The 24171-nt window shown below is 39.8% G+C and overlaps 1 protein-coding gene across 7 annotated transcripts in view; it reads right to left on the reverse strand.

Moving 5' to 3' along the window:
• Nucleotides 1-704: 704 nt before the first annotated feature.
• The window catches only part of nutf2 (nuclear transport factor 2), a 63141-nt gene continuing 39674 nt past the window's right edge, over nucleotides 705-24171 (reverse strand). For 5 of the 7 annotated variants that reach the window (XM_070897940.1, XM_070897941.1, XM_070897943.1 and 2 more), the window contains one exon: nucleotides 705-3008. In XM_070897940.1, coding sequence (XP_070754041.1) covers nucleotides 2895-3008 — 114 coding nt within the window. In that variant the 3' untranslated portion in view covers nucleotides 705-2894. Of the gene's footprint in view, nucleotides 3009-17567; nucleotides 17715-24171 lie in introns of those variants that run through there. The other 2 variants (XM_070897944.1, XM_070897939.1) reach the window with 1 other exon arrangement.

Here is a 24171-nt window from a genome sequence, read left to right on the forward strand (position 1 = left end):
ATCAGAAATATATCGCAAAACAAATTGCCCCTTTGGTAAATGAGTGACAATTACATCATTGCACATGTGCCTTTATAAAAAAAAAGGCAGCTTTCACAATATTATTTGACAAATTCTGATTTGCATTTGACAGTATTTGCTTCACTTCCCTACAAACTCTCCTCAGTGCTCAACATGGTAATTTCAGTATACACGTTCATTTTTGCAACATATACCCAAATTAATTCAGCCTAGGGCAAGGCAGAGAGAGTTGAGTTTAAACTGTGGCAGCCATCATCTTTGATTGGAAGAAAACATCAATGAACTACAAGCTATCAAATTAGAATTAACTGACTTTATTTATATATTTTAGAAATTTTTACATGCAATTAGGAAAACCAAACAACTTCATATGGGACACTAAATTATTGTCCACAAAATATTAGATACCTTGGGACATCTACATTCAGAATTATGTTTGGGACAGTCCCCTAAATACTTCATTATGTAATATGTCTGATCAAAATTAAGAAATTCTAACTCATAGCACATTGCTTTGTATTACATATTTTGTTAATGTAACTGCATTTTCTAACCTATGTTGTACAGTTTGACAGTTGCTTGCAAGTTCAGAAGCACCAAGCCTCTCTTCTTACCACTACAAACAAGAGGGTTAATACTTTGCAGTACGACTGACAACATTACCAGAAAATTGCACAAGGATGTTCAAGCTGTGGGAACAGTCTGCAAATTTTATTTAAATGTTTAGAAATAACAGTATTTATCACCGTGACAAGACTCAGATTTAATACTCGAATCACTGCCCCAGCATTCATCTATTAGAACTGCTTCTTTATCTTTTCAGTTTCAGATACCCATACTAAAAAGGAATTGTATCCATCCCACTGGGTTTTGCACTACATTGAATTTATTCGGGATTAATTCTTTAAGTTCAGAGAAAAAGGATATTGGCTCCAAAACAAACTAGCATTCCCAGTTTCAAAAGGAACACATTCTTCGAGAAATCACACTGTCCTGTTAAAATCAAGTGAAGAAGTTTTACAAGTTGTTGAGATTGCATATCTGTGCAAGTGGCTGAACAGATGCAGTTCCCATAAAACCCATAATGTGAATGAAGCCAGTGTCAAAAACATCCTTTTTAAATATTGTAGCTAAAAGAAAAGCTTTCATAGTGATACAGACCTAAACGGTCGCAGGTTAAAACCATGACATGGCTGAGAATTGAAAATCCTACTCCTAATAGCTATCCAAGTACTGCTCTTGGAAATTAATTATTTCTGGAATTTAGATGAGGACAGTATTGGGTTGGCCTGTGATAACCCTCAATGCCTCTGCCTACACAATGCATGGCCACTTGGGGGAGATACCAGAGTGCCCCTGGCAAACACTGAACTGTATTCCCAACATGCATCACTACCCAAAAGAAAACCCAAAACCTGCAATGCCAAACTTATGCACGCTAAATATATTAAGAGGAAAAGAAAATCCAGCATTCTTAAAAGACAAATTGTACCAGTAACAATCACGTATAATTCTTTGAGTGTTGGTTTTTATTTTGTTCACAAATGCTTATTGCATTTCTAGTAATTTTTGCATTATAATCTACAGCTCTGGTACCAAGTGATAACGTCTAATTTGAATGGATGGACTCCATTTTCCTTTTAAAATTTTGACAGGTTACTTGGATCTCTTTCAAATCACCAATTTCAGAAACAAAAACAATGCAGTAGCCTAACAGATACACCACTAGTTTTCCAGCTTTGTGGTCTTTAGCTTAAATATTAGGGTAGCATGGCATTGGAATCCACAACTGTGAAGCATTTCTAGGGATGAAAAGCTGACAATCTTTATCCACTTCTAACTCAACTGCCAACTGATCACAGTGCAGCACTGGCAGCAGTCATGGAGAAGGTCAGTTTACACTGCTCCGCCCTTCAAGCTGAAGGAAGTCACACGGATAGGAGGAATGGAGAAAGAGGGAGAATTAAAATATAATGCATGAGCGCCAACAAGTCCAACCTAATTTTCCAAGTATTGGCTTGTTTTACTGAAACCTTCAAAATTTGAAAAGTTTAAGTAATGTGACTCAAGTTCAAATACAGACATGGATAAAATTGTAGATTTAAATGATTCAAAGTTTACACATCATGTTGAATGTTGTGCATCACAGCTATAAAAGACTTAAGTCACCATCTTGTTCTTTTATAACCTCAATTTGTCAAGTGAGGCAAGTGTATTCTTCAGTGGAACTGAAACAAAGTTAGATCATGATATACAAGGCAGAGCCCAAATAACTATGTTTGAGTTCACTTGTGTTATGACTGTCCCTTTGATAGACAAGTTAACATAACCTTTGCACCAGCACAAACAATACCAACAGCAATTTATCCTCCAATTGAATTAGAGTGTCAATTTTTTAATATATATATATATAATATATATATTATATAACAAACACCTTTAAACCTGCCAGGAAACCAAATGAAACCATTTCCATCTTAAGAAAAGTACATGGTTTATTGTATCATCAGTCAACAAAAGGTATGAACAAATCAAAAAGTTGGACAGGTAGTTGCTGTTATTTATTTCAGTTCTTTGGATTGCTATAGCAACTTACCAGTACATAGAAAAAAAATGAAGTGTGGTATGACTTATCTTCTAAGGCATGCTGGTACAACACACACTGGGGTACTGTCTTGCCCATGTCAGCTAAACTAACATCTTTCCAAACATCATGCACAAATAGCTAAATTCAAGCAAACTGTGATTAGAGACTACGCAGGTTGCAGATTTTACTGTTGTGTACACGCTTGTGTATGATATTTGGAATCCAGTTATTGTGATTAATAGCAGACTAGAAGAGTGGATGTAGGGATGTGCTTGAGGCAGAAGTCTCAGCCAAAGTTATGCAGTGCTAGTCTGAAGACATCGTTGGTGCAGACCCAAGCGTCATTGATGCTTTTCAGTAGAAATATCTGGTGAAATCCCATGACAGGATCATCATCAGCCTGAAAGGAAACAAAATAGGTTTAGGTTCTGAAAAAGCAAATGTTTCCTTTATTTTTTTCTACTTACTCATAGTGTGAACAGCTAAAATGGTTAGTGAAAAAAATGTGAGCATCTTAATTCAGCCATGTAGGTAAATTAAATACATTGGTCCTCTGGAGTTCCTGGCAGAACCGACCAGAAAACATCAGGGACCAAGTTGCACAGCCTTTCTGCTGATTCTGGGATTTCGCAGTTGGCCTTGTAAGGAAGCAGAGCCTCTGCTACGCATTACAAGGTCAACGACATCCCCATGCTGAGAGTTCAAGGCTACACGAGAAAGGGCAGCAGCCTGGACTCTTGAATAGTTATCTTTTCTAAAATAAATGATTAGATCAGTCCCCTTACATGACGGACCAAGGGCACCATGGAGTCTGGGCAACAATGTCCCCCCCCCACCCCCATTTGTAGGTAGGCACCAGAGACATGATCGTAGTGTTGTGGGAGCCCAAAAACTCAAATTAGAATCTCTCCTGCTGACTCCACCAGGATTGTGGCCTGCAGATTTATTAGCTACCGAGTCTATTTAAATCACTGATTCGTGAAAATCTCAGTTCTAATTCTTCACTATTTAGACCATAAGCAGTAATGGATCTCATATCAAAAACTGATGTTGAGTCATAAAGCATTAAATTAGTGTCTGCACAGTGTGAGCTCTCAGTTCAACTAACAGGCACAGTGAGTTACAGGACTGTGATCTTTTTTCCAATTAGCTCCTAATCAGACTTTCAAAAAGCACAAGCTCATTTAATTATTCTTTTGTCAGTTCCGAGGGTGCCTCAACATACACTACCATCACTGTGCTCAAACATAGTTTCAGTAAGGCCAATAATGTTGAGTCAGCTTCTGATATACTGAACTGTTTCAGTAAACAATATCTTACTATGAAAGGGTTCGAATCAAAGCTCAATTGTAGTTAGCTACTATTATGTAGACATGAAAACACAGTGGATCATATATTTACTAAAATACATTCCTACTGTAAAAACTGCTGTGCTGCTCACACTCTAGCCTTTGAAATGGCTGCAGCTGAAATGCTCGATACATCAGAATCAATTGTGAAAAAATGTTTTGCTCACAAATGCTTTTTCACATTCTCAAAGTAAATTTGGTATATATCCCATGATCAGTTTCACTCATTCGAGTTATCTAATGATCTCCAAGTGTAACAAGAAGACTGAGAAAGGTCTGAAAGGAAGACTTATTGTATTAAATTTCCTCTAAGCATTGTGCTCATTATATTACATTTCCTACATTACAACAGTCACTATACGCCAAAAGTACTTAATTGGCTGTAAAGTGCTTCGAGAAGTCCAGTGGCCATGAAAGGCGCCATATAAATCCAAGTATTTCTTTCTTTTAAATCTTAATTTCCTTTAACTTTTTTCCAGTACTTAATATGCTACTTCAGCAATAAAAACAGTTGGTGGGGTCACACACAGTGAATTCCACCAAAATTACCAACTGATCAATCACTAATCATACCTGGCCATCCAATACCATCCAATGCCAAGTGTAATTATAAAATTACACTTGGCAAAACTTCTCGTTTATAAACTCTGTCTACCCCCAGCTTTAGTCACTGGTGTCCTTATCAGAGATTCCTCAGTTAACTGACCATGAGTCGTAGTAAAGTGACCTGAAAAGCAATTCACCTTCTTTCAAAGACGTGACCCTCAGTAACAAGTTATAAGAACATAAGAAATAGGCCATTTGGCCCCTCAAGCCTACTCCGCCATTCAATAAAATCATGGCCGATCTGATCTTGGCCTCAACTCCACTTCCCTGCCTGCTCCCCATAACCCTTGACTCTCATCATTCAAAAATCTGTCTATCTCCACCTTAAATATATTCAATGACACAGCCTCTATAGCTCTCTGGGGTAGAGAATTCCAAAGATTCACAACCCTCCGAGAAGAAATTCCTCCTCATTTCTGTTTTAAATGTGCAGCCCCTATTTCTGAAACTCTGCCCCCAGTTCTAGATTCCCCGACGAGGGGAAACATCCTCTCTGCATCTACCTTGTTGAGCCCCTTCAGAATCTTATACACTTCAAGATCACCTCTTCTAAACTCCAATGAGTATAAGCCCAACCTACTCAAGCTACCTGTATTATTAGAGAATGCGAAACTTCGAACAAATTAAAGAATGCTGAAAGGGCACAATTTATCTGATGATATTGAGTGCAGTGTTAAATTTACAAAACACACACCGTATTCTTGGAAATTGAGTTATGCGGTGTTGCTGCAATCCAGCAAACTGTTTTATTGTTACGTTTCCAATGAATACAATTGCGTATGTGAATATATTGTTAGTACCACCGTACACTGAAGCAGACCCTGTCCAGTCCTTGAACTCTGCAATGCTGCACTGTTCATGCTCATTTCCTGCTTCTGACGGTCTTTTAATTTTAAGAACAAATGAACTTGTATTCATATAATCTCATGGACTTGAATTTCGGGTTTTTGGGCGAAAACGCAAGTGATACCTGAAAATTATAGTTTTTCGCTGCTTTACCGATTTAAGGCCTAACGTTTGGCACTTGGGTGTCTGCGCCAGAAGCACATCGCAAAGGGAGGCATTGAACAATTATTCGCAATGCAAAAACGCTATCCTCGACAACTTTAGTGCGGGGCTGGGAGCACTGCAAGAGGGGCCTTGGGAGTGGGGGGAAATTTATTTTTTCAAAAAAAATTCAAAAAGCATTACCAAGACCGTTACCTATCAAATCGCTGCAAAAAATAAAATAAAAACTTTTAACTTGCCTTTTTTTCAGGTTTTCCAATTTACCGCTGCCAACAGGGCTGCAATGCTAGGTTTTACCTGTCGGTGTTCGGGGCGTGGCGTAAGGGTCGGGTGAATGCCGAAACTCAGACGGTAACACCATTCGAGTCGATACATGTCCGGCGCAGCTCTCCCCGGCGGTGCTTGCAAACAAGGAACAGAGGATCGCAACCGTGTTTTTGCCGCGAAGGGTCGAATCACGGCGAAAACCAGGTCGCAAAGCACCCAAAAATCAAACCCCTTATGCTTTCAGGGGGTCTCAAATTGCATTACAGCCAATTAATCACTTTTGAAGTGCAGTCATCGTTATAATGTAGGCAAACGCAGTAGCCAATTTGCACACACCAAAATCCTGCACATAGCAATGAGATAAATGACCAATTAACTGGTTTTATGATGTTGGTTAAAACATAAATGCTGTCCAGCACACTGGGAGAATAGCTCTGCTCTTCAAATAGAGCAATGGGATTTGTGTCCACCAGAATAGGCAGACATTTTCAATGTCTCAGCAAAAAGACTGCACCTCTAACAATGCAGCACCCCTTCAGTGTTGAATTTTTAGCCGAACTTTTATGTTCAAGTCCTGCCATGGGACAAGTTTCTGACCCAGAAGTGAGAAGACTATCACTGAGCCAACTTGCCACTTAAATTAAGTCAGGCAATATAGGGCAACTCCAAACCTGAACTAATCAGCACAAAATACTAGACAGTCAAATGTTATGCAATTTCTCCTACATTGTCTCTTGAAAGATGTTCAAGCAACTGTAATGTCAGCACAATGCTTAAAGAGGATCTTACCAAAACAGGCCTAAGCTACATGATATAAGCATATCCAAATTTAAAACACACAATAATCTCATGGTGGCAGCAATATTTGATATACAATGTAATTTGAAGTCACCATGACACAAGGTGGCCATCCAGATTCTAGAGGCAGTGCAGAAGAAAGCAATACAGCCAATCTCCAATTTTTAAAAAAGGGATGAAATTATGAGCACTAACTTGCTGAGCTAGGGCTCTTCAGCAGGGGACTTCACTGATACCAAATGAGACAACATATTTATATAGTGATAAAGGCATGGATGAGTGTTTCGGCACCAGAGAAATGGCAGTAAGCTCAGACTTCAAAGGCTAAGTAGTTGGGAATTAGAAAGTGCAGTGGTAGAGAACTTGAGGGAGAGTTTTTTTTCCCAGGGCAGATACAAAAAGAAGTGGGTTTAGGAGGGGGAAAGGGTATGAGTGATAAGGAAATGGTTAGAGATTGCCTTATCGGTGATGGTTACAGAGGGGATAGCGAGACCACATCCAAGAGGTGGCTCTGTATATGGGTGGGGGAGTTGACATGAAGGGAGAGATTAAGGGAGGAAAGGTGGGCAGTGAACTCAGAGCAGACAGAACATGATGAGTTGAGATGGAGGTTAAAATTACCAAAGATGAGAAGTCACCTGGTGTAAAGTCAGAGGATAGAAAGTAGAGAAGATATCGCATTGAGAAAATTGTGGTGTGGTATTTGGGTGGGCAGTACAGAGTAAGGATTTTGAGGGGCATGAGGGGTGGAATAAGGTTAGATGCTTGAAGGAGAAGTTGCTGGAGGAGCAGGGAGACAGACCAAGGTGTAATTTAGATGCAAGGGCTACACCACCACCGGCGGTTTGGGTGTGGAATATGGTGGAAAGTATAGCGAGATGGGGAAATTTCATTAAGGGGGAAGGTGTCATCACCCCTCAACCGTGTCTCTGTCGATGCCATGTTGTCAATTTGATCATCCACAATAAGATCATGGATGACAAGGCCCTTATTTACAAGTGAACGTACATTTTGAAGGGAAATGCGGACAAGGCCGATGATACCCAGTTTACTGGCTGAGTCCAGAGGGGCAGAGTAGCACATGGAGGGGGTTGGCAAAATTAGCTTGCAGCAGATGCATAGATTGAGGAGAGTAAGATAGGGCAATTTGGGTTGCTGCTCGCCAGGAGGCAACGACGAGTGCCTCGGTGGGCCTTTTGCAGGATGCAGACCGAGGAAGTAAACCCAGAACAAGACTTTTAGACACATTGGGGCAGCAAGATGAGGGCACATGTTCAGGGTTTTATGCAATGCTGAGTCCAGCAAAAATTCTGGTGGCTAACTGGAGTGTAGAAACTGCAGGTTCCACTACAAAAACCGTATTTGGTTATGTTGGTTACAATCATAGAAATTACAGCATGGGGTGGGGGGGGGGGGGGGTGCCAATTGGCTGATCACAGCTGTTGGTGCCAACTCTTCAACTGGAGCTATGTATTTGAATGCCATTTCCCTGTCCTTTTATATTCTTCCTTTTCAAATACTTGGCGAATTCCACTTTAAATAATGTTATAGTCTTTGGTTGAATAGCCACATTTATTTTCAAATGGTGTTTAAGGTGCTGCATATTAAGCTGTTAATAAAATTAAGGCACATGGTAGTATGTTGATAACATTAAGGGAAATGGCAGTAAGAAGAATTTGGTCAGAAACAGGACAGAAACAGTTAATGGATGATTTAAAAGTGGTGTCCTTCAGGAGGCAGTGTTAGGATGATTGCTCTTCTCTCTATGTGCAAATGATCAGGATTTAATAATGGGGATTCAATATCGAAATTTGCACATGACACAAGTGTGTGGTTAATTGTGAAGACGACTGCAAGAAGCTTCAGGAGGACATCGACAGGTTAATAGATTGGGCAGCTGACAGATGAAATGAAGTGCTGCATTCTGGGGTGGGGAAGAGAAGGAGAACGTAAATACACAAACTCCAATTATTATTCGTCTGTGTCCATGTCCAAATCATTTATATAAATGGAAAAGAGGTCACACTCCATATCCTTGGAACACTGAGCTACCCAAATCCCTCCAATCCAAAAAAAAATCTATTTTTATTCTTTGCTATTTGTGCTGCCACATTCCTCATAATGACAGGTATAGAAGCTTAAGCTTAGGGGTTTTTGATTTTTAGTATATGCAGGGCTTAGATTTTTTATTACAGCCCAATAATTTGCTGTGCCATATGGATCCAGATCCTCTCAAAAAGGCTGGAAGCATTGTGCTAAACAGATTCATTTTTATCCATTAACTGAATCACACCAAATATTAGGTGCATTTACATTTATTATTACACCCTTTAATTGAAACAAGCTGAAGTATTTGAATTGGGAAAGTTTGAACAAGCTAGTTACTATTTTATTATGTAGTAATGATCTGAACTCTTATTGCCAACTTCATTAAACAGCTTTGTTATACTGCTATATATTATAGCAATTAGTTCTACTTTAGAGCAACAGTACAATTGCAGTTCTAAACATTTCTGCTGATACCTATTTAGCTGGCAGTGGTATCCTCCCTAAAAGCTGGAATGTCAATACAAATCAGTGATTGCAAAACCGCTTTGCTATCATGTACATGCTGCTCCGGCCCAGCAGTCCTCTCTATGTTTATATCAAACTGCCAACTTAAGTGCAATGTTATTTGCGTATTTCCAGACTTCGGAACGTCTTTCTGAAGTCCCGAGTCCGGAAACGCCTGGGCCGAGATAGGGATGGGAGGGAAGGTTGGGTGGCCGAGGTATTTCTGAGAGTATGGTACTAGATGTATGGAAACTTCCACTTCCATTCTTTCATATTCTTAGTTAAAAACTAGCCCCAAACAGGGTAACTTTATTACATTCCCAAACATGTAGCTAATGACTCTTTTACTAAATGTCCTTTTTTGATGATCCCCATTCTGGCAAAGTGACAGGTGAGTAAGCATTTTTTCTTTATTAAAATGGAACAGGTCACGTTCCACACAAGAGATTGGTGTGCAATATTAAAGCACATGGTATTGGGGGTAATGTACTGACGTGGATAGAGAACTGGTTGGCAGACAGGAAGCAGAGATAAACGGGTCCTTTTCAGAATGGCAGGCAGTGACTAGTGGGGTGCTGCAGGGCTCAGTGCTGGGACCCCAGCTTATTTACAATATACATTAATGATTTAGATGAAGGAATTGAGTGTAATATCTCCAAGTTTGCGGATGACACTAAGCTGGGTGGCGGTGTGAGCTATGAGGAGGACGCTAAGAAGCTGCAGGGTGACTTGGACAGGTTAGGCGAGTGGGCAAATGCATGGCAGATGCAGTATAATGTGGATAAATGTGAGGTTATCCCCTTTGGGGGCAAAAACACGGAGGCAGAATATTATTTGAATGGCGGCAGATTAGGAAAAGGGGAGGTGCAACGAGACCTGGGTATCATGGTACATCAGTCATTGAAAGTTGGCATGCAGATACAGCAGGCGGTGAAGAAGGCAAATGGTATGTTGGCCTTCATAGCTAGGAGATTTGAGTATAGGAGCAGGGACGTCTTAATTAAGTTGTACAGGGCCTTGGTGAGGCCTCACCTGGAATATTGTGTTCTGTTTTGGTCTCCTAATCTGAGGAAGGACGTTCTTGCTATTGAGGGAGTGCAGCGAAGGTTCACCAGACTGATTCCTGGGATGGCAGGACTGACATGAGGAGAGACTCTTATTCACTGTAGTTTAGGAGGATGAGAGGGGATCTCATAGAAACATATAAAATTCTGATGGGACTGGACAGGTTAAATGCGCCCAGAGAGTGGTGCACCTGTGGAATTCTCTACCACAGAAAGTTGTTGAGGCCAATTCACTAAATATATTCAAAAAGGAGTTAGATGTAGTCCTTACTACTCGGGGGATCAAAGGGTATGGCGAGAAAGCAGGAATGGGGTACTGAAGTTGCATGTTCAGCCATGAACTTATTGAATGGCGGTGCAGGCTCGAAGGGCCGAATGGCCTACTCCTGCACCTATTTTCTATGTTTCTATGTTATTTACATCAAAATGTCAACATTCTACTACACTGCACTTTACCAACCTCATCCCTTTCCTTTATAGTCTTAAACCAAATACAGAGCCTCACGTTTTCCCCTTTTCTCTCCTATGTCCGATCAGTATAATATTTATTTACTCTGGATTAGCAGCCCACTGATTACCAGACTTGACAGTGCACTGTATACATAGAGCAGCCGAAATGTTTAAATTTAGTTTATCAGCTTCCATATCCTTCCATCCCACCTCCTCCAAGTCAACATAAAAATTTGTATTTACATATAACCGTACATCCCGAGGATGCCTCATAGCTCTACACATCTAAATGAACTACATTTGAAGAGTGTCACTGTATGAAGAGAAACACAGCAGCCAAATTGCACACAGCAATGTCCCATAAATAGCAAATAAGAGAAATTACCAGCTAGTGGTTAGTTTCTCGTAGCACTGATTGAAAGAGGAATGATCCCAGATGCTGGGAGAACTCACTGCTCTTCTCCAAATAGAGGAATAGGATATTTTATGTCCACATGAACAGGCAGACGAGGCATCAATTATCGTTTCATATAAAATATAACATCTCTAACAATACAGCACCCCCTCAGTAGTGTGGTTATTAGCTTAGTATTAGCTAGGGATTCATGCTCAAATTCTGGAGTGGGTCTCAAATCTGCAAATTTTTGATTCAAAAGTGAGAGTGCTATCAACTTAATGAAGCTGACACCCAAATCCCATATTCTTGCGAATGCTACCTCCAAGTGTGTATACACAGTGAGTACCAGAACATTCAGGTGAACAGTTAATTTCAACATCTATATTGATCCTTTAGTACAAATAACTGCAACTCCATTTACTTTAACTGAAAGAGTTTGACTCAACTATCTTTAACCAATGTTTCATTCATTCTTAGAAAAATAATTCATCTTTATTAATATAAATATCCTAATGTTTTAATGCTTTCTCCAATTCATTTTGATGGAAGAACACAGCTTTTTTTGTTGCTTCAGCAGTCTTGAATAATTTTGAAGTACATTTCTTGTCATCTGTAGGGACTAAAATTCTGGCCTCACCGGGTCTGTACGAAGTGTGGACGGACTGGGCTTGTAAAAGCCTTGTAAAAGCCAGTTTTCAGGGCGCAATGCGTATGCGCCAAAAAACGGCTTTTCTGATCGGTCAAGATTTCTCTGGGAGAAAGACATTCATAGAAACATAGAAACATAGAAAATAGGTGCAGGAGCAGGCCATTCAGCCCTTCTAGCCTGCACCGCCATTCAACGAGTTCATGGCTGAACATGAAACTTCAGTACCCACTTCCTGCTTTCACGCCATACCCCTTGATCCCCCGAGTAGTAAGGACTTCATCTAACTCCCTTTTGAATATATTTCGCGCGGGTGAGATTGGGCTATTTGCCCAACGAATGTCCTTCAAACTCTTATGCCTGGTAAAAGCAGGCACATAGCGCAAGAGTTTTAAAACAAACATTTAATTTAAATACACATTTTTACAGTAAAAACCCTGTCCATTAGGGTAGGTTTATTTTAAACCCTATTAAAAAACATTTTTAAAAATTCCAAAAAATATATTTTTTGAAAACATTAACTTTAATTTCAATTAATTTTAAATACTTGAGATTTAAAAAAAAATTTATTCGTGTTTCTTGTTTTAGGGGTTTATTCTCATCGACAATAATGGGAACTCGGAGAAACGGAGTTCCCATTATCAATAAGACTGCAGTGATTGGTGGTCCAGGCCCGCATGACTCCAGCTCTTTTGTGCGTACGGGGAAGGCATCGACCCATACGCTACGCATGGAATGAAGGCCTCTGACCGGAATCGAAGGCGCATCCGGGACCAAGTATTTTATTAAAAATTCTTCGGGTCGGAGGCGTTTGTCTGAAGGAAGTCTCCGACTGGAATTTTAGGCCCTATATAGATTTTTTTTTTTAAAAAGTGGAGCAGGAGGGAAGAATAAATCTAAAAGCATCGGTCATTAATTGCCAAATGGCCAGCTACCTATTCTCAGCTTTCATGTTTGAGTGTATTCATAATTCAACCAATTCCAGTAATCATTTGTGACAAGAGATTGTCTGTCATATATACAAGTCAAATGAACTAACTTGTAACCATTCATAAAATTCTGAGAGAAAGTATTGATGTCTTCAGAAGTTTTCCTTTTTTTTTTTTAAGTCCCCCTTCCTTTACAAAAAAATCTCTCCTTTTAACATCCCCCACTTTAATAACCAAAGTCCTTAGAATTCTGAAGCATCTCAGAAGAGGTTTTGATAGAGTAGAGAAAGAAAAACTATTCCCTCCGACGAGCGGGTCAATAACCAGGTCATAGATTTAAAACCATCTAGAGCGAAGATGGAGAATTATTTTCACTCAGTTGTTGGGATCTGGAATGCTCTACTTGAAAAGGTAGTGGAAGCTGATTCCATCAATAATTTTTAAAAGGGAGATGAACAGATGGGCAGACAAATCAGTAAAAAAAATATAGAATAATAATCATGGGTGATTTCAACTACCCCGATATTAATTGGACAGAAGAGGTTGGTAAAAGGGATAAGAGAAAGGAATTCAGACAATGTATACAGTACTCCTTTCGAACCCAATATCTAAAAAGCCCAACAAGGGAGGATTCTATTGGATCTAGTAATGGGGAATGAACCAAAGCAAATGAGAAGTAAAAGTAGAGGAACATCTAGGCAACAGTGACCATAATATAACATGCTTTAAGATAAGAGAAGGACATAAGTATGACAAAAACCAGGTTACTAGATTGGAGATAAACTGATTTTGAGTAGCTGAGAATAGAACTTGGGAAGATAAAAAGGGCAACAATATTGGCAAACAACGATGTCAAATAACAATGGGAAACGTTTAAAATGGTGTTCAACAGGGAGCAGGAAAAATATATTCTGCTAAAAGGAAAGAACAAACTAAACACTAATGAGACTCCACGGATGAATAAAGACATAAGGGAACAATTTAGGGTAAGAAAAGAGGCATACATTAAGTACATAGACAACAGAAGAACGCAGGATGAGAGAGAATACAAAGGGATTAGGAGAGATGTAAAAAAAAAACAATTGGGTGAGGGAGGAGACCGGGGAGAGAGAGAGAGGAATAGAGAGGGAGAGCAGGACAGAGAAGGAGAGAGAGAGAGAGAGAGAGAGAGAGAGAGAGAGAGAGAGAGAGAGAGAGAGAGAGAGAGAGAGAGAGAGATGGGCGAGGGTCCATTCTAGGCGTGTAATTCATTCCAGGGGACTGAGCAGCGGCCGCACTTCGCAAATTTAGTATGTGTTTTTGTTCAATTCTTTTTAATACAGCGAAGTAAAGAACTGCAGCACTTTATATTGGTTGGTTGTATTGTGATTAATATTTTAATAACTTATAGCGCTGACGTGCTGTACGTCCACATAAGAAAGCCGCTGCTCCTGCAGCCATTGCTATAGTGACTCAAGGGTGGGCTAATATGTATTAAAAACTTTAAAATGAATATAAATTGCATGAATAGATATGCCTCTTTCAGCTCAACTTGAGCTTTGGGATTGTTTGTCGATACATAACCCGTTCTTAAGTGTTAATGCATTATTCGTTTATATCCCAGTCATTTATGATGAGTATTTTTTTTTATAAATAGAGTTTGTAGAGGACGAACTAAAAGCTTTTAATTAGTTTACCATAAACAAAAACTTGCAGAATGGGCATGTAAATGACAAATGAATTTCAATGATAGACAAGTGTGAGGTGGTGCCTTTTGATCGGAGGAAGGAGGCGGCTACCTAATCCTTGGAAAATAAGAATCTAAATGGGGTAGCAGTGCAAAGGGATCTCGGGGTATAGATTCACAAACCATTAAAAAGGAGCAATGCTGGTTAAAAAAGTCAAAGAAGTGCAGATAAAGCACCGGACTTAATTTCAAAAGCAGATAAGTTATGTTAAACTTGGATAGTACTTTGTCTGTCTCATGATTTGAGATGGTGGGATGGCATTACTGCGTATTTGCTTAAAAGTTGTTGTTGTAACAGTAGTTGTAAAATTTGCTCACAAACCAAATGGTCACACTCGAAGGAGTTTGCAACCCGTTCAGTACTACAACAACAACAACAAAAATCAGAGAGAACATTGGTCGTGACCCCCCCACAATCATCTGAGTTTGTCCAACATGACTTTGGATAAATGCCTCCATTTTGCTCCCAGGAACCTCTGTCAACTCCAAAATTCTTTCTTTCTTTGTAGCTTTCTACAGAGGTAAAATATCGCAGATGAACTACCAAAAATTTAAATTTACTGAACTTACTGATATGCCACAATAATAAAATGTAGTGCAACAGAAGGTAGCCAAGATAAAAAATTTTGTAATTACTGCACCTTCTTCATAAACTTTCTCACCAAATTTGATGGCTTTTCTCCCCTTCTTCCATTTAAGACACTAAGAAGGAGGAGGAAGAAGTTGTAACTCAAAATTGTGCCTTTCACAACCTCAGGATGTCCCAAAGTGCCTCACAGCCAATGAAGTATTTGAAATGCAGGGAAACATGTCCATAGCAAAAGCCCACAAACAGCAATGAGATAATGACTAGATAATGTTTTTCCTCAATGTTGGTCGAGGGAAAAATTTGGCCAGGACACCAGAACTTCACTGCTCTTCTGCATACTGCACCTAGAATATTGGACAGTGTGTGCCTGGCTTCTCCCATCGTGATATAAAGAACAGGGAGGATTCATTCAACAGAAAATAAGAACTGAGCATCAATAAAGGTGAAAATTCCTTGACAACTACACCACTGCTCAACCCATTCAGGATGACAAGAATAGAACTTAAAGTCACTGTTGGGAATCACAAATTATCAGCTGCTAAGTTACTTCTAACCAGGAGATTTTAAGTATAGTAGACACAGAGGAACTTGTGACACACCAGTAAACCAATGTTTATTTATCCTGTGCATCCTCTCTTTTGTCACCATCCATCAATCTCCATGCTGTTCGTGAGCTGGTTGCCGAGAGGCTCCTGAAATGATTAAGAGTGCTCAGTTCTGTAATTTTCTTTTCCCGTAACATACCGGGAAATAGTCACAATTCAGTAAATCACCACCTCTTGTTTGCACAGCATAGCAATTTCCCCAATTTCAGAAACAGGAGAAATCACACAATCCAGTGTGATACCATTACCCTACACAGATAGTTTCCTATTAAAATTATAATTAAATTTGACAATCATATGGTTATAGTCCTGTTTTTTTTTTAAAATCTGTTAGCATTTCTTAAGAGGGCCACTGGGCTGGTATCTGTTTCGTGAGAACTCTCAACCCTGTCAGTTTTTCCTCCCTGAAGCACAATGCTTTGATTTTTCAAATGTTTCACCTCTTAACCCAGCCATGAACTCTGAAAAACCAGAACAGCTGCAGTCTGATTGCTCAGCAATTTTAGCTGGTGAGCAGCTGGAAGGTTCCCGATCTATGCTGAGTTGGTTGATTTGAGGCAGTAGGAGCTCCACAAATGGCTTTAGCCCTCCTGGGTCAGTAGCAGGAAAATCAACCAGGTCTCTCACTCGATAATCATGCAGCTACCCCTACTAAAAGTGCACATAGGTGGACAAGATCATGTATTGCTGCATTGGCTTCCTTGATCAGAATCATCTAACTCACTTTCAAAACGCGTACAAATAGCAGCCCCTTGGCTATGTTACTGGACGACACCTGGCACCCATGGAAACTCTACCCCAGATAATTTGAAGAGTCGAGGAGAGATAATCAAGAAGAAAAACAGATGAATTTTGAGCACTGGACAGTCCTAAAATACACATGACCATTTGAAGCCAACACCATTACTACAAGATCATTCATTGTCTACAATACATATTTAAAGTTTGGGAACAACTGGTATCCATTCTGTTAAAACAGAACTGCTGCTGTCACTGCAAATCACTGATATGTTTCACTTTCATAGTTGATGCTTTGCAATGTCTCTAAATGGGTCATTTTTTTTTTTAAACTGTCAAATTTTGGTTTTATTACACTCCTGTGAAGCACCGAGATGTTTTACTACGTTAAAGGTGCTTTTTTAAGTATAAGTTGTTGTAATGGTTTCTATAGATGACAAAAAAGTCTACCTCGAACAACTGAGTATAGAAGGTATTAATTGACAAAGCTTCCAATTGCAGGTTCTTAGAAATGCTGTGACTCATGTACATGAATGATGATTGAATGAGTTGAAACTTTTAATTTTAAGACTCAGAGAAATATACTGGTGTGGTTGCCAACACTGATTTATGCCTATTTAGACCCATTTTAAGTTTGAGCATATTCTAATGTGATTGGGAGAATACTTGAGTGTAACTTGACATCGCCAACATGGGCACAATTTCGAGTTGTGCCCAAGGAGGAAACTCCAGGATGTTGTAGGTAAACTAGTTCATTTTTTTTTTAGGTTGGTCGACAATTGGATTCTTAAAAAAATTAATATACATGATTAATATCAAAACACTGCATGCCTGCAAAGTCTCCCCACCCACCACAAAACACCTAGTATAGTATACCTATAGCAGTTTATTCAAGATCAAGGTTTAGTTTAGTGCAAAATGAATGACCCACTCTAACACACAGTCAGCAACCATACAAACAAGCACTTGCAAGTCAGCTGAACTGGACCGAATTATGCTGGTGCAATGGTATTAAACTGGCACAGGGTGTACACATCCTAAGATTTATGTTTTCCCCATTGTAAATGTGAATTATATTGAGTTATATTCATAAAATTGGGGAAATCTAATTACAAAATTCAGTGCAACATTCAAGTCAAGCAAAACCTACATGGACTGACAGCAAGAACATGCTGCGATTTCCTGCAAAGGCCACACGTGCAAAACTGCAAAAAGTAATGCTTACTGGGAAGGAGGAAAGACAGAATGAGGAAAAAGAGCTGTTCGTTTATTAAAAGTTGTGAAGCGCTAGCCTGAAGACCTCATTGGTACACACCCAGGTATCACTAAGACATTTCAACAAAAATGTTTGTTGGAAGCCTATAACTTGGTCGTCATCTGCCTGAGCGAAAGATGAAACAACAAATGGTTACCAAGTTTGATTTCATATGCCTGTATTTAACAAAAACTAACATGCTTATGATTTTGTCTTCTGTAAGCACCAAAATATATTTTGAAAAATGTATCAATAATCTAAAGCAGAAACAAATAAGCGCAAAACCCTCATGACCAGTTTGATGATAGAAATTGTTTAAGGTCGAGCTGACTTCAAAAATCTGACCCGAGATTCAGTACATTTCAGCCAATATATCCACACTAGTACAAATGATCCAAAGATGAATTACCACATGCACACAATAAAAAACTAGCACGGAAGTCAAAATTGAATTGCCCCCGCTGTACTTGGCCAATTCTCTCATTCTGCACCCGGACTATGTGCCATCTTCCCCAATTCCAATTTGTCCATTAACAAAGAAAGTTAAATAATTTGCCTGGTGGAGGCAAACGAGCACAAGGTAAAATTAGAATAAAATTTCAGGTGCATGTCTGACCTACCATAAACATCAAGTCAACGTGTCAACTTCATTCAATCTCTGCAAATTTGCAACAGCATGCAAGAGAAAAATCTACTGATGCAGATGCATAAGATTGTTAAAAGGAGGTAATAGACATAAAAAACAAAAAGGCAAAAGGAATTCTGTGTTTTCCACATAGGTGCATTGAATATAAAAACAAGGAAGAGATATTAAATTTGTACAAGACATTGGTTGACCCACAGTTGGATCATCATGTGCTGTTCTGGGCATCCTGTTATAGGAAGGATATTAGTGCCATGGAAGGAGTACAGTGAAGATTTGCAGGACTGAGAGATTATAGTATGAAGAAAGGCTCAAAAAGTTGTGGCTTGTTTTACAACGAGAAATGGACAAGAGGATCGAACCAGTTTCATACGATTTCTATAATTATGAAATGTTTGAGTGTAAACAGTGAAAGATTGCATCTGCTGGTCAGGAATTCAATAACAAGGGGACATCGACTCAGTATTATTTCAAAAAGGAGGAAAGTTAGAACCTTTTTCACAATGGATTATTAAGCATGAATGCTTTACCACGAACATCTATTGAGACAGAGGCTGGAATGTCATTAGAAGGTATAATTGAGTAAGTATTTGAAAAGGAAGAAAGTAGAAGGAGAGAGGGAAAGGGCAGGGAAAAAAGGATTAGGGTAGATTGCGCCAGTTGAAAGGCACAGGCATCAACCACTCTGAATGGCTCCGGTTCTAAAAATGTTATGATTATATATATGCGGAGTTCAAATTACAGCATCTGGCCTCAGAAGACCATGGCATAAAACCTGACTTCACATAAAATGTAAAAATATGCCAAAATGAAAATTACAAGTGACACAAAAAGAAACTGCTCGAATTGAATGGTGTACTTTTCTTCACACGAGGAAATGGCGAACATCAAACTATTTCAGAAACAACGCACCAACTCAGTCCATTTCCATTGGATTCTTCTAGGCGACAAAGAACTAAACTAACCAGATCAGAAAATGTACAATGATGGATATAGGGTTCAAACACTTTATTGGCAATGTGCACAAGCTAATCATGGTACAAACAAAAATATTTCCAATATGTAACTTGAGCAATTGCATAAAGATAATTGAACACAACATTGTAATGACAAGTAAACAATTTCTACATCTATTAAAAAACAATTTATGTTGAGCAGAATTTACCTACATCAAATCAGAACACTGCCCACAATACATCTCCTTGGTTAATCTGATGTTGTAGATTGTACAGCTGAAATACTGAACGTTTATTTGATATCAAATTACATTTTGCTACAGTCTTGTTTCTATACTCTTATATTATTCGTTTATCAAAAAATACAGATGGATAAAAAGAAGAAAACTAAAAGCTAACCCTAGTCAGGGAAGATGGCAGTATCTTGTAACTCGCCCTCAGTTTACACTGAATCATTCTATTCATGCTATTGAACTGAAAATAGCCACTACCACCTATTCCTCAAATCCACACTCTCTCACACACAAAACTACTGACTATTTTCTTCTTCCCCTCCCCATCGATCTCCTGCACCATGCAATATTCACTTGCAAAGACAGGTTTCCTCAGATGGAAAGCATTCTGTGCTTTGTTCCTCTGTTACTCCGACTACATTTCCCTTTTATTCTTGCTGCCATAGTGGTAGGGGATTCTATTGTAAGGGGAATAGATAGGCATTTCTGCGGCCGCAATCGAGACTCCAGGATGGTAAGTTGCCTCCCTGGTGCAAGGATGTCTCGGAGCTGCTGCAGGGCATTCTGGAGGGGAAGGGTGAACAGCCAGTTGTCGTGGTGCATATAGGTACCAACGATAAAAATGCAGGATGAGGTCCTACAAGCTGAATTTAGGGAGTTGAATTAATTTAAAAATAGGACCTCAAAAAGGTAGTAATCTCAGGATTGCTACCAGTGCCACGTGCTAGTCAGAGTAGAAATAGCAGGATAGTTAAGATGAATACGTGGCTTGAGGAATGGTGCAAGAGGAAGGGATTCAAATTCCTGGGACATTGGAACCGGTTCTGGGGAAGTGGGACCAGTACAAACTGAACGGTCTGCACCTGGGCAGGACTTGTCCGAGGGGGAGTGTTTGCTAGTGCTGTTGGGAAAGGTTTAAACTAATATGGCAGGGGGATGGGAATCTATGCAGGGAGACAGATGGAAGTAAAATGGGGGCAGACGCAAAAGGTAGACAGGAGATAAGGAAAGGTGGAGGGCAGAGAAATCAAAGGCAAAAATCAAAAAGGGCCACATTACAACATAATTCTAAAAGGACAGATTTTTTAAAAAACAAGCCTGAAGGCTGTGTGTGTCAATGCGAGGACCATTCGTAATAAGGTGGATGAATTAACTGCGCAGATAGCTGTAAACAGATATGATGTAATTGGGATTACGAAGACATGGCTCCAGGGTGATCAAGGCTGGGAACTTAACATCCAGGGGTATTCAAGAAAAGAGAGAGACAGAAAGGAAAAGGAGGTGGGGTAGCGTTGCTGGTTAAAGAGATTAACGCAATAGTAAGGAAGGACATTAGCTTGGATGATGTGGAATCTGTATGGGTAGAGCTGCGGAACACCAAAGGACAGAAAACGCCAATGGGAGTTGTAGTAGTAGTGAGGTTGGGGATGGCATCAAACAGGAAATGAGGGATGTGTGCAATAAAGGTACAGCAGTTATCACGGGTGACTTTAATCTACATATAGATTGGGCTAACCAAACTGGTAGCAATACAGTGGAGGAGGATTTCCTGGAGTGTATTAGGGATGGTTTTCTGGACCAATATGTCGAGGAACCAACTCGAGAGCTGGCCATCCTCGACTGGGTGTTGTGTAACGAGAGAGGATTAATTAGCAATATTGTTGTGCGAGGCCCCTTGAGGAAGAGTGACCATAATATGGTAGAATTCTTTATTAAGATGGAGAGTGACACAGTTAATTCAGAGACTAAGGTCCTGAACTTAAGGAAAGGTAACTTCGATGGAATGAGACGTGAATTGGCAAGGATAGATTGACGAATACTTAAAGGGTTGATGGTGGATAGGCAAGGGCAGACATTTAAAGATCATATGGATAAACTTCAACAATTGTACATCTTTGTCTGGTGTAAAAATAAAACGGGGAAGGTGGCTCAACCGTGACCATCAAAGGAAATTGGAATAGTGTTAAATCCAAGGATGAGGCATATAAATTGGCCAGAAAAAGCAGCAAACCTGAGGACTGGGAGAAATTTAGAATTCAGCAGAAGAGGACAAAGGGTTTATTTAGGAGGGGGAAAATAGAGTATGAGTGTAAGCTTGCAGGGGACATAAAAACTGACTGCAAAAGCTTCTATAGATATGTGAAAAAATAAAGATTAGTGAGGACAAATGTAACTCCCTTGCAGTCAGAATCAGGTGAATTAATAATAGGGAACAAAAAATGGCAGACCAATTGAACAAATATTTTGGTTCTGTCTTCACTCAGGAAAACACAATACTAGGGGACCGAGGGTCTGCTGAGAAGGAGGAACTGAAGGAAATCCTTATTAGTCAGGAAATTTGTTCGGGAAATTGATGGGATTGAAGGCCGATAAATCCCCAGGGCCTGATAGTCTGCATCGCAGAGTACTTAAGGAATGGCCCTAGAAATAGTGGATGCATTGATGGTCATTTTCCAACATTCTATAGACTCTGGATCAGTTCCTATGGATTGGAGAGTAGCTAATGTAACCCCACTTTTTAAAAAAAGAGGGAAGAGAGAAAACAGGGAATTATAGACCGGTTAGCCTGATATCGGTAGTGGGGAAAAATGTTGGAATCAATTATTAAAGACGTAATAGCAGCGCATTTGGAAAGCAGGGACAGGATCGGTCCAAGTCAGCATGGGTTTATGAAAGGGAAATTATGTTTGACAAATCTTCCAGAATTTTTTGAGGATGTAACTAGTAGAGTGGACAAAGGAGAACCAGTGAATGTACTGTATTTGGGCTTTCAAAAGGCTTTTGACAAGGTCCCACATGAGAGATTAGTGTGCAAAATTAAAGCACATGGTATTGGGGGTAATGTATTGACGTGCATAGAGAACTGTTGGTAGACATGAAGCAAAGAGTAGGAATAAACCGGTCCTTTTCAGAATGTCAGGCAGTGACTAGTGGGATATCGCAAGGTTCAGTGCTGGGACCCCAGCTACTTACAATATACATTAATGATTTGGATGAAGGAATTGAATGTAATATCTCCAACTTTGCAGATGACACTAAGCTGGGTGGCAGTGTGAGCTGTGAGGAGGATGCTAAGAGGCTGCAGGGTGACTTGAACAGGTTAGGTGAGTGGGCAAATGTATGGCAATGCAGTATAATGTAAATAAATGTGAGGTTAGCCACTTTGATGGCAAAAACAGGAAGACAGATTATCTGAATGGTGGCAGATTAGGAAAAGGGGAGGTGCAACGAGATCTGGGTGTCATGGTACCCAGATCTCGTTGAAAGTTGGCATGCAGGTACAGCAGGCGGTGAAGGCAGCAAATGGCATGTTGGCCTTCATAGCAAGAGGATTTGAGTATAGGAGCAGGGAGGTCTTACTGCAGTTGTACAGGGCCATGTTGAGTCCACACCTTGAATAAGGTGTACAGTTTTGGTCTCCTAATCTGAGGAAGGACATTCGTGCTATTGAGGGAGTGCAGTAAAGGTTCACCAGACTGATTCCCGGGATGGCAGGACTGACCTACGAAGAAAGACTTGATCGACTAGGCTAATATTCACTGGAATTTAGAAGAGGGGATCTTAGAGACACAAAATTCTGACGGGATTGGACAGGTTAGATGCAGGAAGAATGTTCCCGATGTTGGGGAAGTCCAGAACCAGGGGTCACAGTCTAAGGATAAAGGGTAAGCCATTTAGGATCGAGATGAGGAGAAACTTCTTCACTCAGAGAATTGTGAACCTGTGGAATTCTCTCCCACAGAAAGTTGTTGAGGCCCGTTTGTTAGATATATTCAAAAGGGAGTTAGATGTGGCCCTTACGGCTAAAGGCATCAAGGGGTATGGAGAGAAAGCAGGAATGGGGTACTGAAGTTGCATGATCAGCCATGATCATATTGAATGGTGGTGCAGGCTCGAAGGGACGAATGGCCTACTCCTGCACCTATTTTCTATGTTTCAATGTTTCCTTCCGAAAAGTTTGATTCCCTATCCTGGGATATTAGGTTGGGTCATTTCTGACTCAGTGGCAGGTACTTGTTCTGATCCATTAAGTAACAGGCTCCTGTGAAAGTTACATTTATCTATCTATTCTTTCTTACTTTACCCAGTTGGATTCATTTATTTGTTTTTTCAATTCAGTTCTTTCTGGGACCTTACCTCTAATTCCAGAGGACTGTTCTTCCCCCAGCTTGAAACGGCCATGTTTGATACACAGTTTACAGTATCTGTCATCCCACAGTTCATTTTTAAGGCTTTTGTAAGGTACGCTTTTCTACACTGTCCTTTTTACTGTGGTTCTCGTTATATTTTGAAAATAGACTGCAAGCAGAAAACTATTCAAAGGGCTCTGCCAATGGCACATGAATGGAACAGAGGAAATGTACCCAGACCATGAAAGACTATTGTATTCCATCTCACTGGTCCCAGTATAAATGACTTCAGGAGCAGCATCTTATTCTTCTCCCCAACCCGCAAATACTCTTTCTAAAAAAAAACGGGAACCGGTCAAGTGGAGATTCCAGAAAAAGCAATTCCACCACTTCATGACATGTATTAGTGCAATTTCATCATAATACTCATGGTTACCAATCCTTCTACACATACAGAATGTCAGCAACTCCTTTAGAGTTACTCAATTTTTTCCAAAACACCCACATATTTAATTATGGTGCATAACTTGTTACTTTTATACACATCATTTCTGTCCCTTTTAAACACTCCATGTTTTTTGCTTGTACAGGAATATGTCAGCATTTGTCACATGAATAAGA

The sequence above is a fragment of the Pristiophorus japonicus genome, chromosome 13 (genome assembly GCF_044704955.1).
Source record: "Pristiophorus japonicus isolate sPriJap1 chromosome 13, sPriJap1.hap1, whole genome shotgun sequence".
NCBI lineage: Eukaryota > Metazoa > Chordata > Chondrichthyes > Pristiophoridae > Pristiophorus > Pristiophorus japonicus.